General features: G+C 34.0%; 1 protein-coding gene and 1 pseudogene across 2 annotated transcripts in view; both read left to right on the top strand.

The window, feature by feature from the left end:
* Nucleotides 1–3943, top strand: part of LOC143664330 (transcription factor Dp-1 pseudogene) — a 6123-nt pseudogene extending 2180 nt beyond the window's left edge.
* The window catches only part of SLU7 (spliceosome associated SLU7), a 16801-nt gene extending 1369 nt beyond the window's left edge, over nucleotides 1–15432 (top strand). For both annotated transcript variants that reach the window (XM_077137575.1, XM_077137574.1), the window contains 15 exons: nucleotides 3959–4144; nucleotides 4848–5001; nucleotides 5342–5422; nucleotides 5684–5848; nucleotides 6839–6907; nucleotides 8662–8709; nucleotides 8906–9037; nucleotides 9288–9385; nucleotides 9553–9620; nucleotides 9748–9887; nucleotides 10746–10907; nucleotides 12455–12559; nucleotides 12731–12802; nucleotides 12922–13032; nucleotides 13688–15432. In XM_077137575.1, the coding sequence (XP_076993690.1) occupies nucleotides 3975–4144; nucleotides 4848–5001; nucleotides 5342–5422; nucleotides 5684–5848; nucleotides 6839–6907; nucleotides 8662–8709; nucleotides 8906–9037; nucleotides 9288–9385; nucleotides 9553–9620; nucleotides 9748–9887; nucleotides 10746–10907; nucleotides 12455–12559; nucleotides 12731–12802; nucleotides 12922–13032; nucleotides 13688–13867 (1755 nt within the window). In that variant the 5' untranslated portion in view covers nucleotides 3959–3974 and the 3' untranslated portion in view covers nucleotides 13868–15432. The remainder of the gene's footprint in view (nucleotides 1–3958; nucleotides 4145–4847; nucleotides 5002–5341; nucleotides 5423–5683; nucleotides 5849–6838; nucleotides 6908–8661; nucleotides 8710–8905; nucleotides 9038–9287; nucleotides 9386–9552; nucleotides 9621–9747; nucleotides 9888–10745; nucleotides 10908–12454; nucleotides 12560–12730; nucleotides 12803–12921; nucleotides 13033–13687) is intronic.

Below are 15432 nucleotides of genomic sequence, written 5' to 3'. Positions count from 1 at the left end.
ATAGCTACTAGTTTTACTTTTAGCTGTTGTTCACTTGAAATGTGGTTAGTCCAAATAACTGTAAAATACACATTGGATTTTAAAACCTTAATTGATGAGCCAAAGTCACTAAAACAGCACACAGGCGCACCATACTCCCCAAACATTACCCCAGCTGGATGCTTCCTGTACAAAGTAAAAATCATTGTTTCTTTTCTAGAGGGTGAACATTTATAGAATTGATATTACGGTTTTGGTAACATAGCAAAAGATGCTGGTCTAATTGAAACCAATGGAGAACTCAGGGTCTTTATAAATCAGAATCTTAGTTCTGGAAAAGGTGTGGTATCTTTAGTAGCTGTTCATCCTTTTATAGTAAATACCCTTGGAAAGCAACTCTTGCTGAAAAAAAACTTTGGACAGCCCAGTGTCAACATTGCACACTGGTAACTGGTACACCTCTAAGACCTGGAGTGCCAAATGCTATCTCAGTAGGAAGTCCATACACCCTAACACACACTTTGTATCACAGAATTAGGCTTCAGTCTTCTCACCTCTGTCTGCTGGGAAATGCAACAGGAAAGGAGATGAGAATGGCAAAGGTCTGAAGCATTTTTCAGTGAAGGTTTATGAGAAGGTTCAGAGGAAAGAAACCACTTCATTTAACAAAGTGACAGATGAATTGGTCATGGAGTTCAGTGCTGCTGATAACCACATCGTACCAAATCAATCAGCTTGTAACCAAGGAGAAGAAAGAAATCATAGATTGGTCTGCCTACTAACTTGGCTCAGGAATGTCAGAATTTAGAGGTAGAGAAATAGAGAAGACTTGAAAGAATAAAACAGAAACCGTCTCAAATTCAAGAACTTATTCTACAGCAAATTGCCTTCAAGAATTTGGTGCAGAGAAACTGCCAAGCAGAGCCACAAGCGAACCAGCCACCTCTCTCCAACTCAGTCATCCACCTTCCATCCATCATCGTGAACACAGCAAGAAGACAGTGATCGACTGCAATATTTCTAGCAATGGATTTGAGTATCTGTTTAATTTTGACAACATGTTTGAAATACATGATGACGTAGAAGTATTAAAGTGAATAGGAATGGCTTGTGGATTAGAATCAGGAAGCTGTGCAACCAAAGACCTTAAAATGGCAAGAAGTTTGGTACCTAAAGCTCTGGAACCTTATGTGACAAAAATGCCTTGGTGATCAATCAGCAGTGCATTTGTTGCATCATTAGGTTCAGTTTCAAATGGCACAAAGCTTTCTACTAGTGACTTGACTAATGATGTAAACAGAACATTGGCTGCGTGTTCCAGCTGATCTCTAGTACAGTGGCTCCAGAGTGGAGATGCCTGTGTCTTATGTCGGGGAAGACGATGATGACGATGACTTTAATGAAAATGACGATGAAGACTGATTTTCTTGGCATGTGGACTCCCCCTCCCCCATCAAGTTCATCTTCAGAAATAAATTGTTAGGGAAGAGAAACTTTAAAAAAAAAAATGGGTTTTTTTCTTTCTTTTTTGCATATTCCCAAAAAGATATTTCTAAGTTATTGAATTTAGATATTCACCTCCAATAAGCAAGCAAGGATGGTTTTCATAGGATTCTTAAAAATGTGGTGTGGTTGTGTATTTTAACCCCAGTGTGCTGGTGCAGAGTCTTTATTTACCTCTTAAGAATTTGTGTTTTCATTTTCTTTTTTTTAGATTCAGAGTACATTTTTGCCCCCTTAACAATTCGTGCTGAGTTTGCTAAAGAAGTTGTACTTTATCCACATCTATGAAAAAAAATGCTATCCTTTTGTGGAAAATGGTACACTGGTCATTTAGTTGCAGTATGTTTTGAAGGTGCCAGCTTTGTTGGCGGATGGAAAACAAGATTATGTAGCAAATTTTTATTTTGTTAACTCGTGCAGTGTCCAAGGAACCAAGCAAAATAGCAAAGCTCTACTTTTTTAAACATTAAGCACCATAAATTTTATTATGCCTTTGTTTTCCTGTAAATTATATTAACTGTTGTGATTCCATCAAGCTTATACTTTTTTTTTTTTTTTGCTTTATTTTGCAGCAGACAAATTACCAAGTTTTTTTTGTTTGCTTTTTGTTTTTGCTTGTTTGGTAAAAGTTTATTGCCATGCTCATGCAGCTATATAACTGTCTTGAAGACTTGGCTGCTTTATTGCTCATGGTAAAATTTGCCTAATTTCTTGCAGTGTTCGGAAACTTTATTATGTGATTGTTTACATACTTATAAGTCTATCATTTAAAGGTATGTAAGTATTTTCCTATAATCTATTATAAAATTGAAATTAAGTGTAGAGAATGTTTTAACAGTTTTTTAGCTCAAAATTTGTCAATCATTTTTAATAGTTCTTTTTTATAAAAAGAAAATGGAATTTCAGGACAAGTAGTAGTCTCTTTTAAAATTTACTCACAAAACAATTAACCTGCCCAGTTGCTGTTAGCTGCTTTTCTAAAATGATAGTCTTTTTATTGAAATGCAAATAAACTTTTCTGTAATGTTTTATGGAATATAAAGAGATTTTAATTGTTTGACTTGTTTAACTTGACATTGTTAGTCTTTATTAGTAAAACATACATGGACTTCTAAAAAAACATAGTTGATATTTTTATGTTGATTGCATGGTGAAATGATAATATGTTGGATATATTGGACTAAACAAAATTTATCTTAAGTTTCTTATTTATTTAACATGGCTACTGGCAAACTTGAAATTATATATGAAGCTTGCATTTTATTTCTCATGGACAGTGCTGCGTTGGAGGATTTTAAGCATTGGTAGTGGGGCATGACATGATCAGATTTGTGTTTTGAAAGGATAACTCTGTTTTCATTGTGGAGAATGGATTGGATGGGAATCAGAAGGGCCAGTAAATAGGAATAGGTGTTAACTTTCACTAAAGTGGTAGCACTGAGAGTAGAGAGAAGTAGATGAATTTGAACGGTTTCAGGAGGTGAAAATAATAATTCTTAGTGAGGAAATCTGTATAGGATATGAACTGGAACTAGGACGTGTTGCGTTTAGGTGTCTCTGAGACCTCTAAGTAAAAATGTGCAGTAAACAATTAGATCTTTGACTCTGAAGCTCATATGAGAGGTCTGGAACAAATAAGTCAGAGAGCTATCACTATTGTATTATACTGTATTGTATAATATATTGTATTATAAGTATTGTATAGCAGTTAAGGCCTTGGATATGGATAGCTTGCCCACTGGTGGAGCTTAGGGTGAGGAAGGAAGCCCTCGGACTGAGCCTTGAGGAATCCAGTATTAAATGACTGGACAGAAATGGATGAACCTCCAAAAGAGGCAGGAGGAGAAGGGAGAGAGGTACAAGAAAAATCAGGAGAAGATGGGGTCACATAGGCCAAGGGATAATACATCAAAATGGGAGGAAATAAAACTGAAAAGTTTTCCATGGATTTAGCACATTGGTCATTGATAATTTAGGAGTAACTCTCTTTGGAGTGTAGGGGGTAGAAGCTAAATTAGAGGGATTGAGAAGGAAAGTAGAAGATGAGGGAAATAAAGATAATAAATTTTGATAACTCTTAAGGCATTTGCCCTTGAAGGGTAAAAGAGAGGGGACCTAATTTACTCTCATTAAGGGTTTATTTGGTAGATAAGCTTGAGACATAATACATAGAAGGAAAGAAATTCAGGGATATATATTGGAAAAAAGAGTCCTTCAAGATTTTATATACATATGTGTATGTCTCCATTTGTAAATTAGGAGTGAGGGAGGAAGAGTGCTAAGAATATGTAGAGATCTTTTTGAGGATGGAAAAGAGACCCTTCTCTTACAGATACTATGAAAGAAGAAAAGCATGTGAAGCATTATATATAACCCAAAGTATGTGTCATTAGGATATATTTTTGGTAGTTTCAGTGATTAACTCATGAAGGTCTATTATATACCGTAAACTTGACCTATTTCTTCTTTCTCTCAGAGGAGACCAGTTAATCATGTCGGCTGCAGTTGTGGAAGCAGTTAATGCTGCCCCCCTTTCGGGGTCCAAGGAAATGAGTTTAGAGGAACCAAAAAAGATGACCAGAGAGGACTGGAGAAAGAAGAAAGAACTAGAAGAACAGCGAAAACTGGGTAATGCTCCTGCAGAAGTCGATGAAGAAGGAAAGTAAGTATTTTATTTTTACCACATGTTCTGTTTATTCATAATTCAAATTCATGCTTAGTTTGTCAATTTCTCATTCTTGGTTTGGTAGGAAGCTCTATTTATCATTTACATCATTTTTGTTTTTACTATTTATTTTATCAGACTAATATGCATAAAGTTTAATGATCAACTCATATTAAAGAACTTATAGTGAACACCAATAATCCCATTCCACCCTACCCACTCCTTGGCCCACACTACAGAAGTGACTGCTTTTAAATCTTTCTATTTTGAGTTTTTCTAATTGATCCACATCTCTAAATAAAAACTGTATTATTTTAGTCACTCAGTTCTAGCCATTTCCTATTAACTTCCGGCTATAATAGAACATCATAATAGAAGATGTAGCTCATTAACACACATCTCTGTTTTTCTTCACCTCTCCTCCCCTTTGATTATGTCAGTAGTCTTAATTTCTTTGTTGGAAAATTTTAATATATAATATAAATCACTTTCTTCTTTATTCTTAGTTTTTTTAAATGTTATTATAGAGGTACCAACTGCATTCCCTCTCCCTCCTCCCACTATAGATATATCTCTGTTCTTCTTTTTATAGACAACCTTTGTCACTGTAGTAATTGATATTACAATGATTTGTAATATCAAGTCATGTAATCTGTAATATCAGATTTCACTTTTAAATTTTTTTTTTACTTTATTACAGAGATATCAACCCTCACATTCCCCAGTATATTTCTTCAGTGCCATGGTACATTGATCCATCAAAAAGACCTACATTAAAGCACCAGAGACCACAACCAGAGAAACAAAAGCAGTTCAGCTCATCTGGAGAGTGGTATAAGAGAGGTGTAAAGGAGGTATGTAGGCAGACTATAGATACAGACCTTTTATTTTGAGAATTTAATATAAGAACCTTTAATGTAATACTGAAGTAGACACAAATTATATAGCCCTGTATCTGTTATTGAAATTCACAATGCACACTACTTTAGGTTCTGGATTTTCTTTATAAGTTTTATATTGCTCAAGTCCTTAAACTTTCTCATTCCTAAATGTGTAGGGGCTTCTAATTGGTTTCCTCTGAAGGAATAAATCATTTTACTAGACAATACAGTAATGAGAGCCATAGGTATTTCTAACTTATTCACATAAATGAAACATTTTTTGTTTTTCTTTGTATCCTATATCCATTTATAGAATTCCATAACTACCAAGTACCGCAAGGGAGCATGTGAAAATTGTGGGGCCATGACACACAAAAAGAAGGACTGTTTTGAGGTAAGTTTACCTTTGAGAATTTTGGAAACTACTGCCAGAGAGTCTTCCTTTCTTTTTTCCTTGTCATAGAGCTTAATTCTGTTTTTCTAAAATTGCCCATATTTAGGTACAAGTTAAATAAATCTTTTGTGAAAAGAGTAATTGATACTTGAATAGACCATAAAGTCCCATGGTATCAATTTCAGCTCTGAACAAGTTTTATGAAATTTTCCTATGGGTACCACTACTTAGGAAAAGATTCAATCTTGGTTTGTTTTCCAGAGACCTAGGCGTGTTGGGGCAAAGTTTACAGGTACTAATATAGCTCCAGATGAGCATGTCCAGCCTCAGCTGACGTTTGACTATGATGGGAAGAGAGATAGGTGGAATGGCTACAATCCAGAAGAACACATGAAAATTGTAGAAGAATATGCTAAAGTTGATCTGGTAAGCAGAATCCCTTCTTTACTACTATCCTTAAAGAAAGTGCATTCTTGCTGTATTCCTAATTTAGCAACTCTTAGTTTTTGAGTTTTTGGTGGTATTTTTACAATACCATTAGTAGCAGACCTAACTGAATAGGAAAAGTAAACAGTATGCTACCCCTATTTGGCAACAATTTATTTTGTTCTTTTATTGTTCTTATTCTCTGATTTAGTTGTAAGATACTAGAAGCGTGAGAACAACTTAGTATCCAAAACTTTTGGCTTCTTACACTCTTGGCTCTCGGACTTTAGCTTGCCCATGGACCTATTTTAATTGTCTCACAAAGCATTTGGGGGTAGTGAAAGGGAAATAGGACAATTTGTTTCAGGGAATTAAAATTTATTTTAATTCAACATCTTTTTTCTGTTAGTATTTCACTACTCACCCCATTCCTTAAAAACCACAGTCATTTTAATTAATAAAAAAAAGTTTAAAAAAATGATGGGTATGTATCAGAACTGCATTGAAAAATAAAAATTTTATTTTAACAACCAAATTCAAATAAATGAAATTTGGTTAAGATCTAGGGAAAAAAAAAAAACCACAGTCATGCCATGTTATTTTTAAATTAGAGTTAACATTTAAAATTATGAGATTTCATATAAAAATCTGGATTCTATCTTTTCTTAAACACTGAAATACCTGCTAACTTGACCAGCCTGGCAAGAGGCTCATCTGGAGTAGGTTGGCCACTGTCCCTTTTAGAGAGGGCTTGCTCTGCAGTTTACAACTGATGCTATTTGGCTTAATCTACATTAGCTGCCATGTCCAACTAGGAACTTGCAACCCATGTTGTCTCGAAAATCATAGTTCTTAGAGTTAGAAGGAATCTTAAAAGATATTATCTTGCCCAATGACTTTTAAAATAACAAAATTATTCATTTCAAATATATGAAAATTAAATGGCCATTTGTATGTTGTAAGTAAATTTTAAATGTTTCTGTTTTTTAGGCAAAACGAACTCTGAAAGCACAAAAACTCCAAGAAGAATTAGCCTCAGGAAAATTAATAGAACAGGCTGTAAGTAATAAAAATAATCGGTAAAAAATGTCAAACTCTTAGTAATCAAAGAAATGAAAACTTAAAAGAATTCATTTTTATCTCCCCAATTAGAAAAGATTTTAGTTAGTGAAAGTACTATTGAGGGGGAAGAATAAAAGTGATATTTGTTCTTCTGTTCATGGGACTATGACTTGATGGCAGTCATTATGGAAAGGATATTGAACATAAAATATTTATATGCTTTTTCTGGAATTGTTTTACTAGAGCCATCCATCCTAAAGAATGTTCTAGAATTCAAAAAAGTCATTATGCACAAAGATGTTCACTGAAGCATTTTTTACAATAGCAAAAAAATTTAAAATGACTTAAATGTCTAGGAATAGAAAATTGGTTAAGTAAGTTATTATGTATCTGCACAATGACTGAATCTTGCATATCTCTTAACATGACAATCAGCAGTACTTCGTCAGTAACACTGGAAAATACTCATTGTCTTGATATATGGTAAAATATTAATGAGGATATTATAACAAAAAAACAGAACACCGATTCTCGTTTAGTATTGAATTAGTGACTTTTTCCTTTGTTTTTTAAAAATATTTTCTACATTTTCAGTAATGAATTGGACAAAAAAATTTTCATATTAATAAATAGGTATATTGTAGCCATTTTTCTTTTTTAACTTGAGCACTTAATAGCACTAAATTTGCTATTTATGTCAACTTAATATTTAGAATAAATATATTATGCTTATTAGAGTTTTAAAAGTTTCTTTTTAACAAATTCGTGACACATATAAACTATTATCACTCCCATGTTATTTTACAAAAAATGGTAGTAAAGTGTACATATTCTCTAGTACCTTAGATAGCATCACTTCTAATAGTTGCTCAGTATTCCATTGAATGCTGTGATTTACAAAACCAAATTCATTTTTTTGATTTGATTTTTTCTCCCAATATTTCACTATTATAGATAAAGCTGTAAATAACATTCTTGTACCTGTATCTTTATATAGTTGGTGTAGTTTTTCCGTAGGATGAATTCATAGAAGTCTAATTGCTAATGCAATCAATATGTATATTTAAAATTTTTATGACATATCACTTAGCCAGAATGGTTATACTGCTTTGTGATTCAACCGACATATATATATGCCCCTATTTCCACATACTCTCTTTCATACTGTAAGGTTTTCTTTTAATCTCTGAAGCCTTTTTAAAAGGACATAATAACACTGTAAGCACTTTGCATTAGGCCTTTTGCGGAGTAAGGGACTATCCTAAGCAAATGCTACTGAAAAAGAATGGTTTTGTGTTAAGGATTTCTGACTGTCCTTAAATCACAGTATAATGTCACCTTTTTGCCCATATTTTAGAAAGGTTTTTTTAGGCTCTGAAGATATTTATTAAATGATTCTAATAACTTTTTTTTTGGACTTGAGAAAAATTTAGTGAGGTTTAATGAAGATGGTGTGTTTGACAACTAGCACATATTGAAGTAAATATTCCTTGAGTACATTAGTCATCTTAATCTTACTATTATCTTTGTGTGAATTGTAAATCAATGAAAATTGTGCAGAAATTTTCTGGCATCTGATAAAACTATTCACAATGGTATACTCATATTCAAAACTACTGTTGTTCTCATTATGAGTGAGAAAATAGAATTTGTCCAATAGAATTGAATTATATTATCTTAACTGTGTTTTAAAGCATTAAATAATCAGTAGATATAAAATTAAAAACTGCTTTCTGTCTTTCATGCTGCAGAATTCTCCAAAACACCAGTGGGGAGAAGAGGAACCAAATTCTCAGATGGTAATAAATATTTGTTGCATCTAGGTATATATTAAATTTTTCGATTTCTAATGGGTAATTTTAATAAATGCTTGACCTGTAGCTTTAAAGAACTCAAATGAATAATGGTTTGGTTAAAGGGAAATGAATGGAAAACAAGAACAGGAGGCTGGTCTTTTTTTCTTATTTTTTTCCTCTTCCTTTCTGTCTCTTTCAGGAAAAAGACCATAATAGTGAAGATGAAGATGAAGATAAATATGCAGATGATATTGACATGCCTGGACAGAATTTTGACTCTAAGAGACGGATTACTGTCCGGAATCTCAGGATTCGAGAAGATATTGCAAAAGTGAGCCTTTCCAACATAACATACATATTTGAAAAATATTTGTCTTTCCAACCTAAATTTTGTCTATTTTTATAATATATGGGTAGTATAGTTTGAATCATTCAAAGATTTGTTATTCTGTTTTTCTCTTTGACCTGTACTCCCAGATAAACACACACACATCATAATCGACTCCTCCTACCAGTTGACTGAAATCTTTTTTTCTGGAAGTAAACATTAATGCAATCTCTAAACTTCCTTTTTCTTCTAGTATTTGCGGAATTTAGATCCAAATTCTGCTTATTATGACCCAAAAACGAGAGCAATGAGAGAGAATCCCTATGCAAATGCAGGAAAGAATCCAGATGAGTAAGTATTAAGTTAAATGTACATATTTCAAGATGAGGGAGGAGAGATTTTTAAGCATAAAACTGAATCTTAATTATAAAGAACATCATCTGTGGTTGGGTCAAAAAAGAATGAACTTTCCTTAAATAAATCACTGTGAAACTTTGTTTTTTAATTTATATTTGCAGAGTGAGTTATGCAGGAGATAACTTCGTGCGATACACAGGAGACACCATTTCAATGGCTCAGACTCAGTGTGAGTGTTTGTTCTTAAATCAAGGCATTCATGAGAAATTTTCGGGAGCATTTTTTAAAAGCTTATTTTCAGGGAGCATGCAATAAACATAGCTGGCAATTCATTGAGATGTTTTAAATTACTCTAGTGTTTGCTTGGGAAGCCTATGACAAGGGCTCTGAAGTGCATCTGCAGGCAGATCCTACAAAACTAGAGTTGCTGTATAAGTCATTCAAAGTGAAAAAAGAAGATTTCAAGGAACAGCAGAAAGAAAGCATCCTAGAAAAGGTAATTTTCACTAAAATGCTGAAGAATAATGTTACTTGAAGAGAAATTACTAGTTAACAAATACTTGTTTTACATTCGGAATGCAAATCAGAGAGAGTTCCATTTAATCCATGAAGAGTATTCCTTTCCTTCTGTTGACTTCATTTGCTATATGCTTTTTCTTTTAAATCAATTAGCTTTGCAGCCAAACAAACCACTCCAGACCTTAGTAACACTGTGTCATTTGTGTCTCTTGGTGTGGGTCTGCTTGGCTGAGGCTGAGTCATGGTCTAGAATGGTCTCCCTCTAGTATGTAGCAGTTAAGCTAATTGTCCTAAGGGGGCCTCATCTGGAACAGCTCATCTGCACTCCACATGGTCTCTTTTCCTCCAGCAGGTCCAGTATGGTAGCCCACCCCTACTCCTTCATTTACATGGCAGTCTTGAGCTTCCAGAGAGTAGCAACAGAGAACATGCCCAGTGCACAAATGTTTTTCAGGCCTTTGCTTACATCACATATGCCAGTTTTCCATCAATCAAAGCAAGTAATATGGCCAAGCCTAGATCAAGGGGTGGAGAAATAGATTCCGTCTCTTGATGGGAGGAGCAGCAAAGTCATGTGTCGAAAGATATGCATACAAGAGAGGGAGAAGAGGGAATTTCTGGCCATGTTGCAGTCTACCACACTCAATAGATGAATACCTCAGTCATTTTTTAATTTACTTATGAAAACTTGGTGACCATTTTTATGTTTTATTGTGCTATGTATAACAAAGCCCAGGAAAGAATGGTTTAATCTTTTTTATTGGAAATAAACCTCTCACTAAAGGCTTGAATGTAAATATTTATTAGAATCTAACAATGTCCAATGTCCTTTTAGTACGGTGGCCAAGAACACCTGGATGCCCCTCCAGCTGAATTACTTTTAGCTCAGACAGAAGACTATGTGGAGTACTCAAGACATGGAACAGTCATCAAAGGACAAGAGCGGGCTGTTGCTTGCTCTAAGTATGAGGAGGATGTGAAGATCAACAATCACGCAGTAAGTGTTAAACCAGAACCATTTTATGCCCATATTAGCATTTTGCTCTGGATTGCATATTCTGTTATAACTTCGTTAGCTGATCATTGCTATACTTTTTAAAATATCACTTTTGTGTTTTGAATTTTTTTTAAATGCAAAAAATATGGAAGAATATTGTGATGTTCATTTATATACCGCCTAGATTTTAAAAATGTTAATACTTTGCCATATATGCTTTGTCTAGGTGTGTGTGTGTATGCACACTCTGAGATAGAGCTAAAGACACAGATGTAGATATAGCTAGATGTACACAGACTTTTTTTCTATTCAGATTTTTAAATGGGGTATGATTTTTTTAGCTGAAAACATTTAGAACAAAACTGTCAGTTTTCTAAAAATAAGGTTATCTCCTATATAACCACAATGTCTTTTTCACACATCAGTATCATCTAATATCTAGTCCATAATCACATTTTCCAAAATGTCTTTAATGGCTGATTTATTCAAGCCATGATCCAAAGTTTATTTGGATTGGTTATTATTTCTCTCTAGCCTCTTTTTTGAAATATATTTATCCCCTTTTTCATGACATTGATGATTGAAGAGATCATGCCAATTATTTTGAAGATTGACTTGCTCTGTATTTGACCCTTTCCTTGTGGTATCATATTACTTATTCCTCTGTCCCCTGTATTTCCTATAAATGGAAATTTCGGTCTAAAGACTTCATTAGATATAAATTAAAGATTTTTAACAAGAATGCTTCATAGGTGATATAGTATACTTCATATTTTATCATATCAGAAAGCAAATAATATCACTTGTTCTATTCTTGAAGTATCCAAATTACAGTTGTCTTTGCCAGAGGTCAAAAAATCAGCTACTTATAGGAACCAGGTTTATAATTGTTTGGAAGTATACAAACTAGAGAACGCAAACCCTGCCTAATAGAGGTATCCACTATTAAGCAACAGCGAGTTCTTGTCATGTGAGAATTGAGGGCCAGGATATCTTAGCCCTTCTGAATTTTTTAAGATAAGTCGTATGTCTTAATTTATTTAAAGTTCATTTTTGGAAATAAGATGTATGAGCATTATAACCATCATGTCTGCTTATCACACCTGAGGGCTAGCTACCTTCTCCCTGTTAGTCAACCTTAGAATCTCTATCATTTGCCTCTCAATTTACATTTTTTATATTGTATAATATAAGATATATATAAAGCATCCCATCCCTCAGGAGACTTTGCCAATACTTTTTGATTATCTACTTAATATACTCTGGAATGTATCCAGGCATTACATTAAGCTATACAGGCTTAAAGGCCCTCATTCTTGTTCTGGGCTCCCTGTGTTTGGAGTGTTTAAATGATCTATCCAGACAGGTTGAGTTTGATTATGTGCTTACCAAGTAGTGCTATTGCCAGGTCATAGGGCATCTCGATATTTAGTTCCAAATTACCTTTTAAAGAGGCTATGTTATTGTATACTTCTAACAACAGTTTTAAGGTACCTTGTTCCAAGTTCCTTTTTAAGTAACATCTCTCTCTCTCTCTCTCTCTCCAGCATATTTGGGGCTCTTTCTGGAAAGAAGGCCGATGGGGATACAAATGCTGTCACTCTTTTGTCAAGTATTCCTATTGTACTGGAGAAACTGGGAAGGAGATAGCTGTAAGCAATTGTTGTTTGGTTCTTAAATGTGAAAAACAATCTAAAACTCTTAACTCAAACTCTATATGAAACATATCTTTTCATGTTTCAAATTTTAACTTTTACTTTGATGATTGGTAAGTATGACACTCAAGTCAGATTACATGTATTTTCTCATGTATTGCTTCACAGAATGCAGAGGGATGTATTGCAAACGATGTAACTGGAGAAGAGTCCTTGAAAAAACCTCAAACGCTCATGGAGGTAAATCTACAATCTACAGTCATTTGTCATGAACTTTTAAGTCCTGGAGGGAGTACTTTAATACTTGCTCTAGGTTTGTTTCCACATTGATAACCCTGTATTTCAATATTCCCTCTCAGATGCATCAGGTAAAGTTAAAAGAGGAGAAAAAGAAGAAAAAGAAGAAGAAGCATCGAAAGAGCAGTTCAGATAGTGAGGGCGAAGAAAAGAAAACTGAAAAATTGAAAAAGGTACTTTATGATGTCTAAATGGTAAAAATGACAAATAGCAGTCTTCTGTATTTTCAAAGGACTTTAGGGAATGAACTCATCCTTTCTTCCTCATTTTAAAAGTGAGAAAACGAGCCCAGAGTCTGGGTGATTTCCATCAGTTACATTATAGCAGGTGTTGAATAAGCATGGAGATTTAGAGTTTGTGAATGTAGGTATTGAGTTCTTCAGGGAGTATTTTATAAATATCATGAATACACAGGAAAAAATGTGCCTTGTAAAGATGTTGTTTTAGAGTTGTTGACATGTTGCCCAGGAAGAAATTGCCCTATAGCTTCATAATTTGAAGCAGGACTTGGGGAAAAAGTCATAATTGCAGTCACCACCAGTAGCATCAGTTTGGGCTTGTATCAGAAAAATAAATCATATTCATTTTTCTTATTAAATAAATTTTCTTTAATGTTAATTGAAAATGTGCTCTATGAAAATATTGTACCGCCAAGTAGTCATAATCTCTAGCTTGACAGTGGAAGGGTTGACTCCCAAGCTCTTTCAGGCAATCCAGGTTTTTGCTGTAGCAGTTCGTATGCGGTGGTATCTTTTGGCACTCTCCCGCTTTTAAGCAAAAGTGATTTGCTATAGAGCCATGAAACTCATTCTTTCCCTCTCACTACAGGCATTGAATGCAGAGGAGGCCCGCCTTCTTCATGTCAAAGAGATCATGCAAATTGATGAGAGGAAGCGGCCTTATAATAGCATATACGAAACCCGGGAACCCACTGAAGAAGAAATGGAAGCTTATAGAATGAAACGTCAGAGACCAGATGACCCCATGGCCTCCTTCCTTGGACAGTAGTTAGAAGTATATCCAAGAAAGACACAACTGATAGGTTCTCTTAGTTTCTTGATGATGATTATAGAGGGAAAAATCCTTATCTGCTCTGCTTACTGCCTGACTTTAATAAAGCTTCCAAAAGTTTCATAATAAATTTACTCCTTTCCACACTGAAGAAAAAACAAAGAAGAAGCATATTCATTGGGAATTAAAGGTTTATATTAGTGATATGGAAAGAGACCTTGGGTCTCTGAGTGTCCTCTACTCAACAGTTCTTAAGTCTCAAACTTAAGTTCCTCAATTTTTGTGGCCCTTCAAAAGTATATTAGCACGAACACATTTTTAAGACAGATTGGTTACTTTTACTCAAAAGTGGGGCTTCATTTTTTAAAAATTACAGGCAACTCTAATTTCAGTTATTTTATAACTATTTGTCTTTGCTTTCCAAGATTTTCCCCTAAGGTCTGAAGCTAAAAACTATTCTACCTTGGGCTTTTCATCCCTAAAAGGAAATGTATATAAAGTGTGAATCACTTTTTCTCCCATGTCAACCTGAATAGCAGTGATTTTTTTTTACATATGTATGTATAAAAGTTTGATTTTTCATACATTTCCTTGTACCATACACACAGAACTAAATGTATTAGTCTTTGAATGGAAAAATAACTTTTTCTTCATCCTTGAGTCAGTGTTAACAGATTAGCAGTATGTTTTTACCATTCTTTAAATTTAGAAATTCTTTATTATAGAAGATAAGGTTTGTAATACTATTTGTTATAATTGTGATTGTCTTTGTGTAACAATCATGAATATTAAATTAGATAAAAAGACAATAGAAAATCCATTGTATATCATCTTTATAGCCAGTAGGTGTCACTTTATGTGTAAAATGTTTTTCTTCTTTTTTTTGCATGGGCAGGCATTGGGAATTGAACCCAGTGACACCGTGGCCTGCCCTATGTGTAAAATTTTTAAAAGCAAAACCTGAAGTTGAAGGTTTCTTAAAAAAACTGTAAGGATAGCCTGTAAAGAGATTGCCATGATCTTTGAGCCTCTGCTAAGAGCAGATATATTGACAGTAAGAGTGGAATCTTACTGTAAAAACAAACTGTTAAAAACCCCTGACATGAACTCATTGACTTAATAACTCATAAACTTCTAAGCTACCAAAAACCACTGCAGTAAGTCAGCATCTCAGAAATAATACTGGTAGAAGAGTAACTGAATCAAATTTTCAAGTACTATGGATATTTATGGTATCTATATTCAGACTAGTTTGAAAGTAAAACAGCAATGTAATATAAATAGAGATATATATCTGAGAATGGTTAACTGAGTGGTTTAGCCTTATTTCAAATATTTGGTGAAAGAGTGAGTCATAGAACTGGCAGGAAGCCTGGGTAAGCTTCTCTGAGTTTGTAGTAGATAATTACAGGATCCTTTACTCAAAAAATGTGTCTTCTAACCATTTTGGGCCTCAGTTTCCTGTTATATGAGGACTGTTTTACTCTGATTTTAGAAAGTTCTGTAATGTCCAAAATTATGTCTTATTTGTGTTCATTTTGGAATAAAGGTAACATCTAAAA

The sequence above is a fragment of the Tamandua tetradactyla genome, chromosome 20, assembly GCF_023851605.1.
Source record: "Tamandua tetradactyla isolate mTamTet1 chromosome 20, mTamTet1.pri, whole genome shotgun sequence".
In the NCBI taxonomy this organism is placed as follows: Eukaryota; Metazoa; Chordata; class Mammalia; order Pilosa; family Myrmecophagidae; genus Tamandua; species Tamandua tetradactyla.
This window is presented reverse-complemented; position numbering and strand designations above follow the sequence as displayed.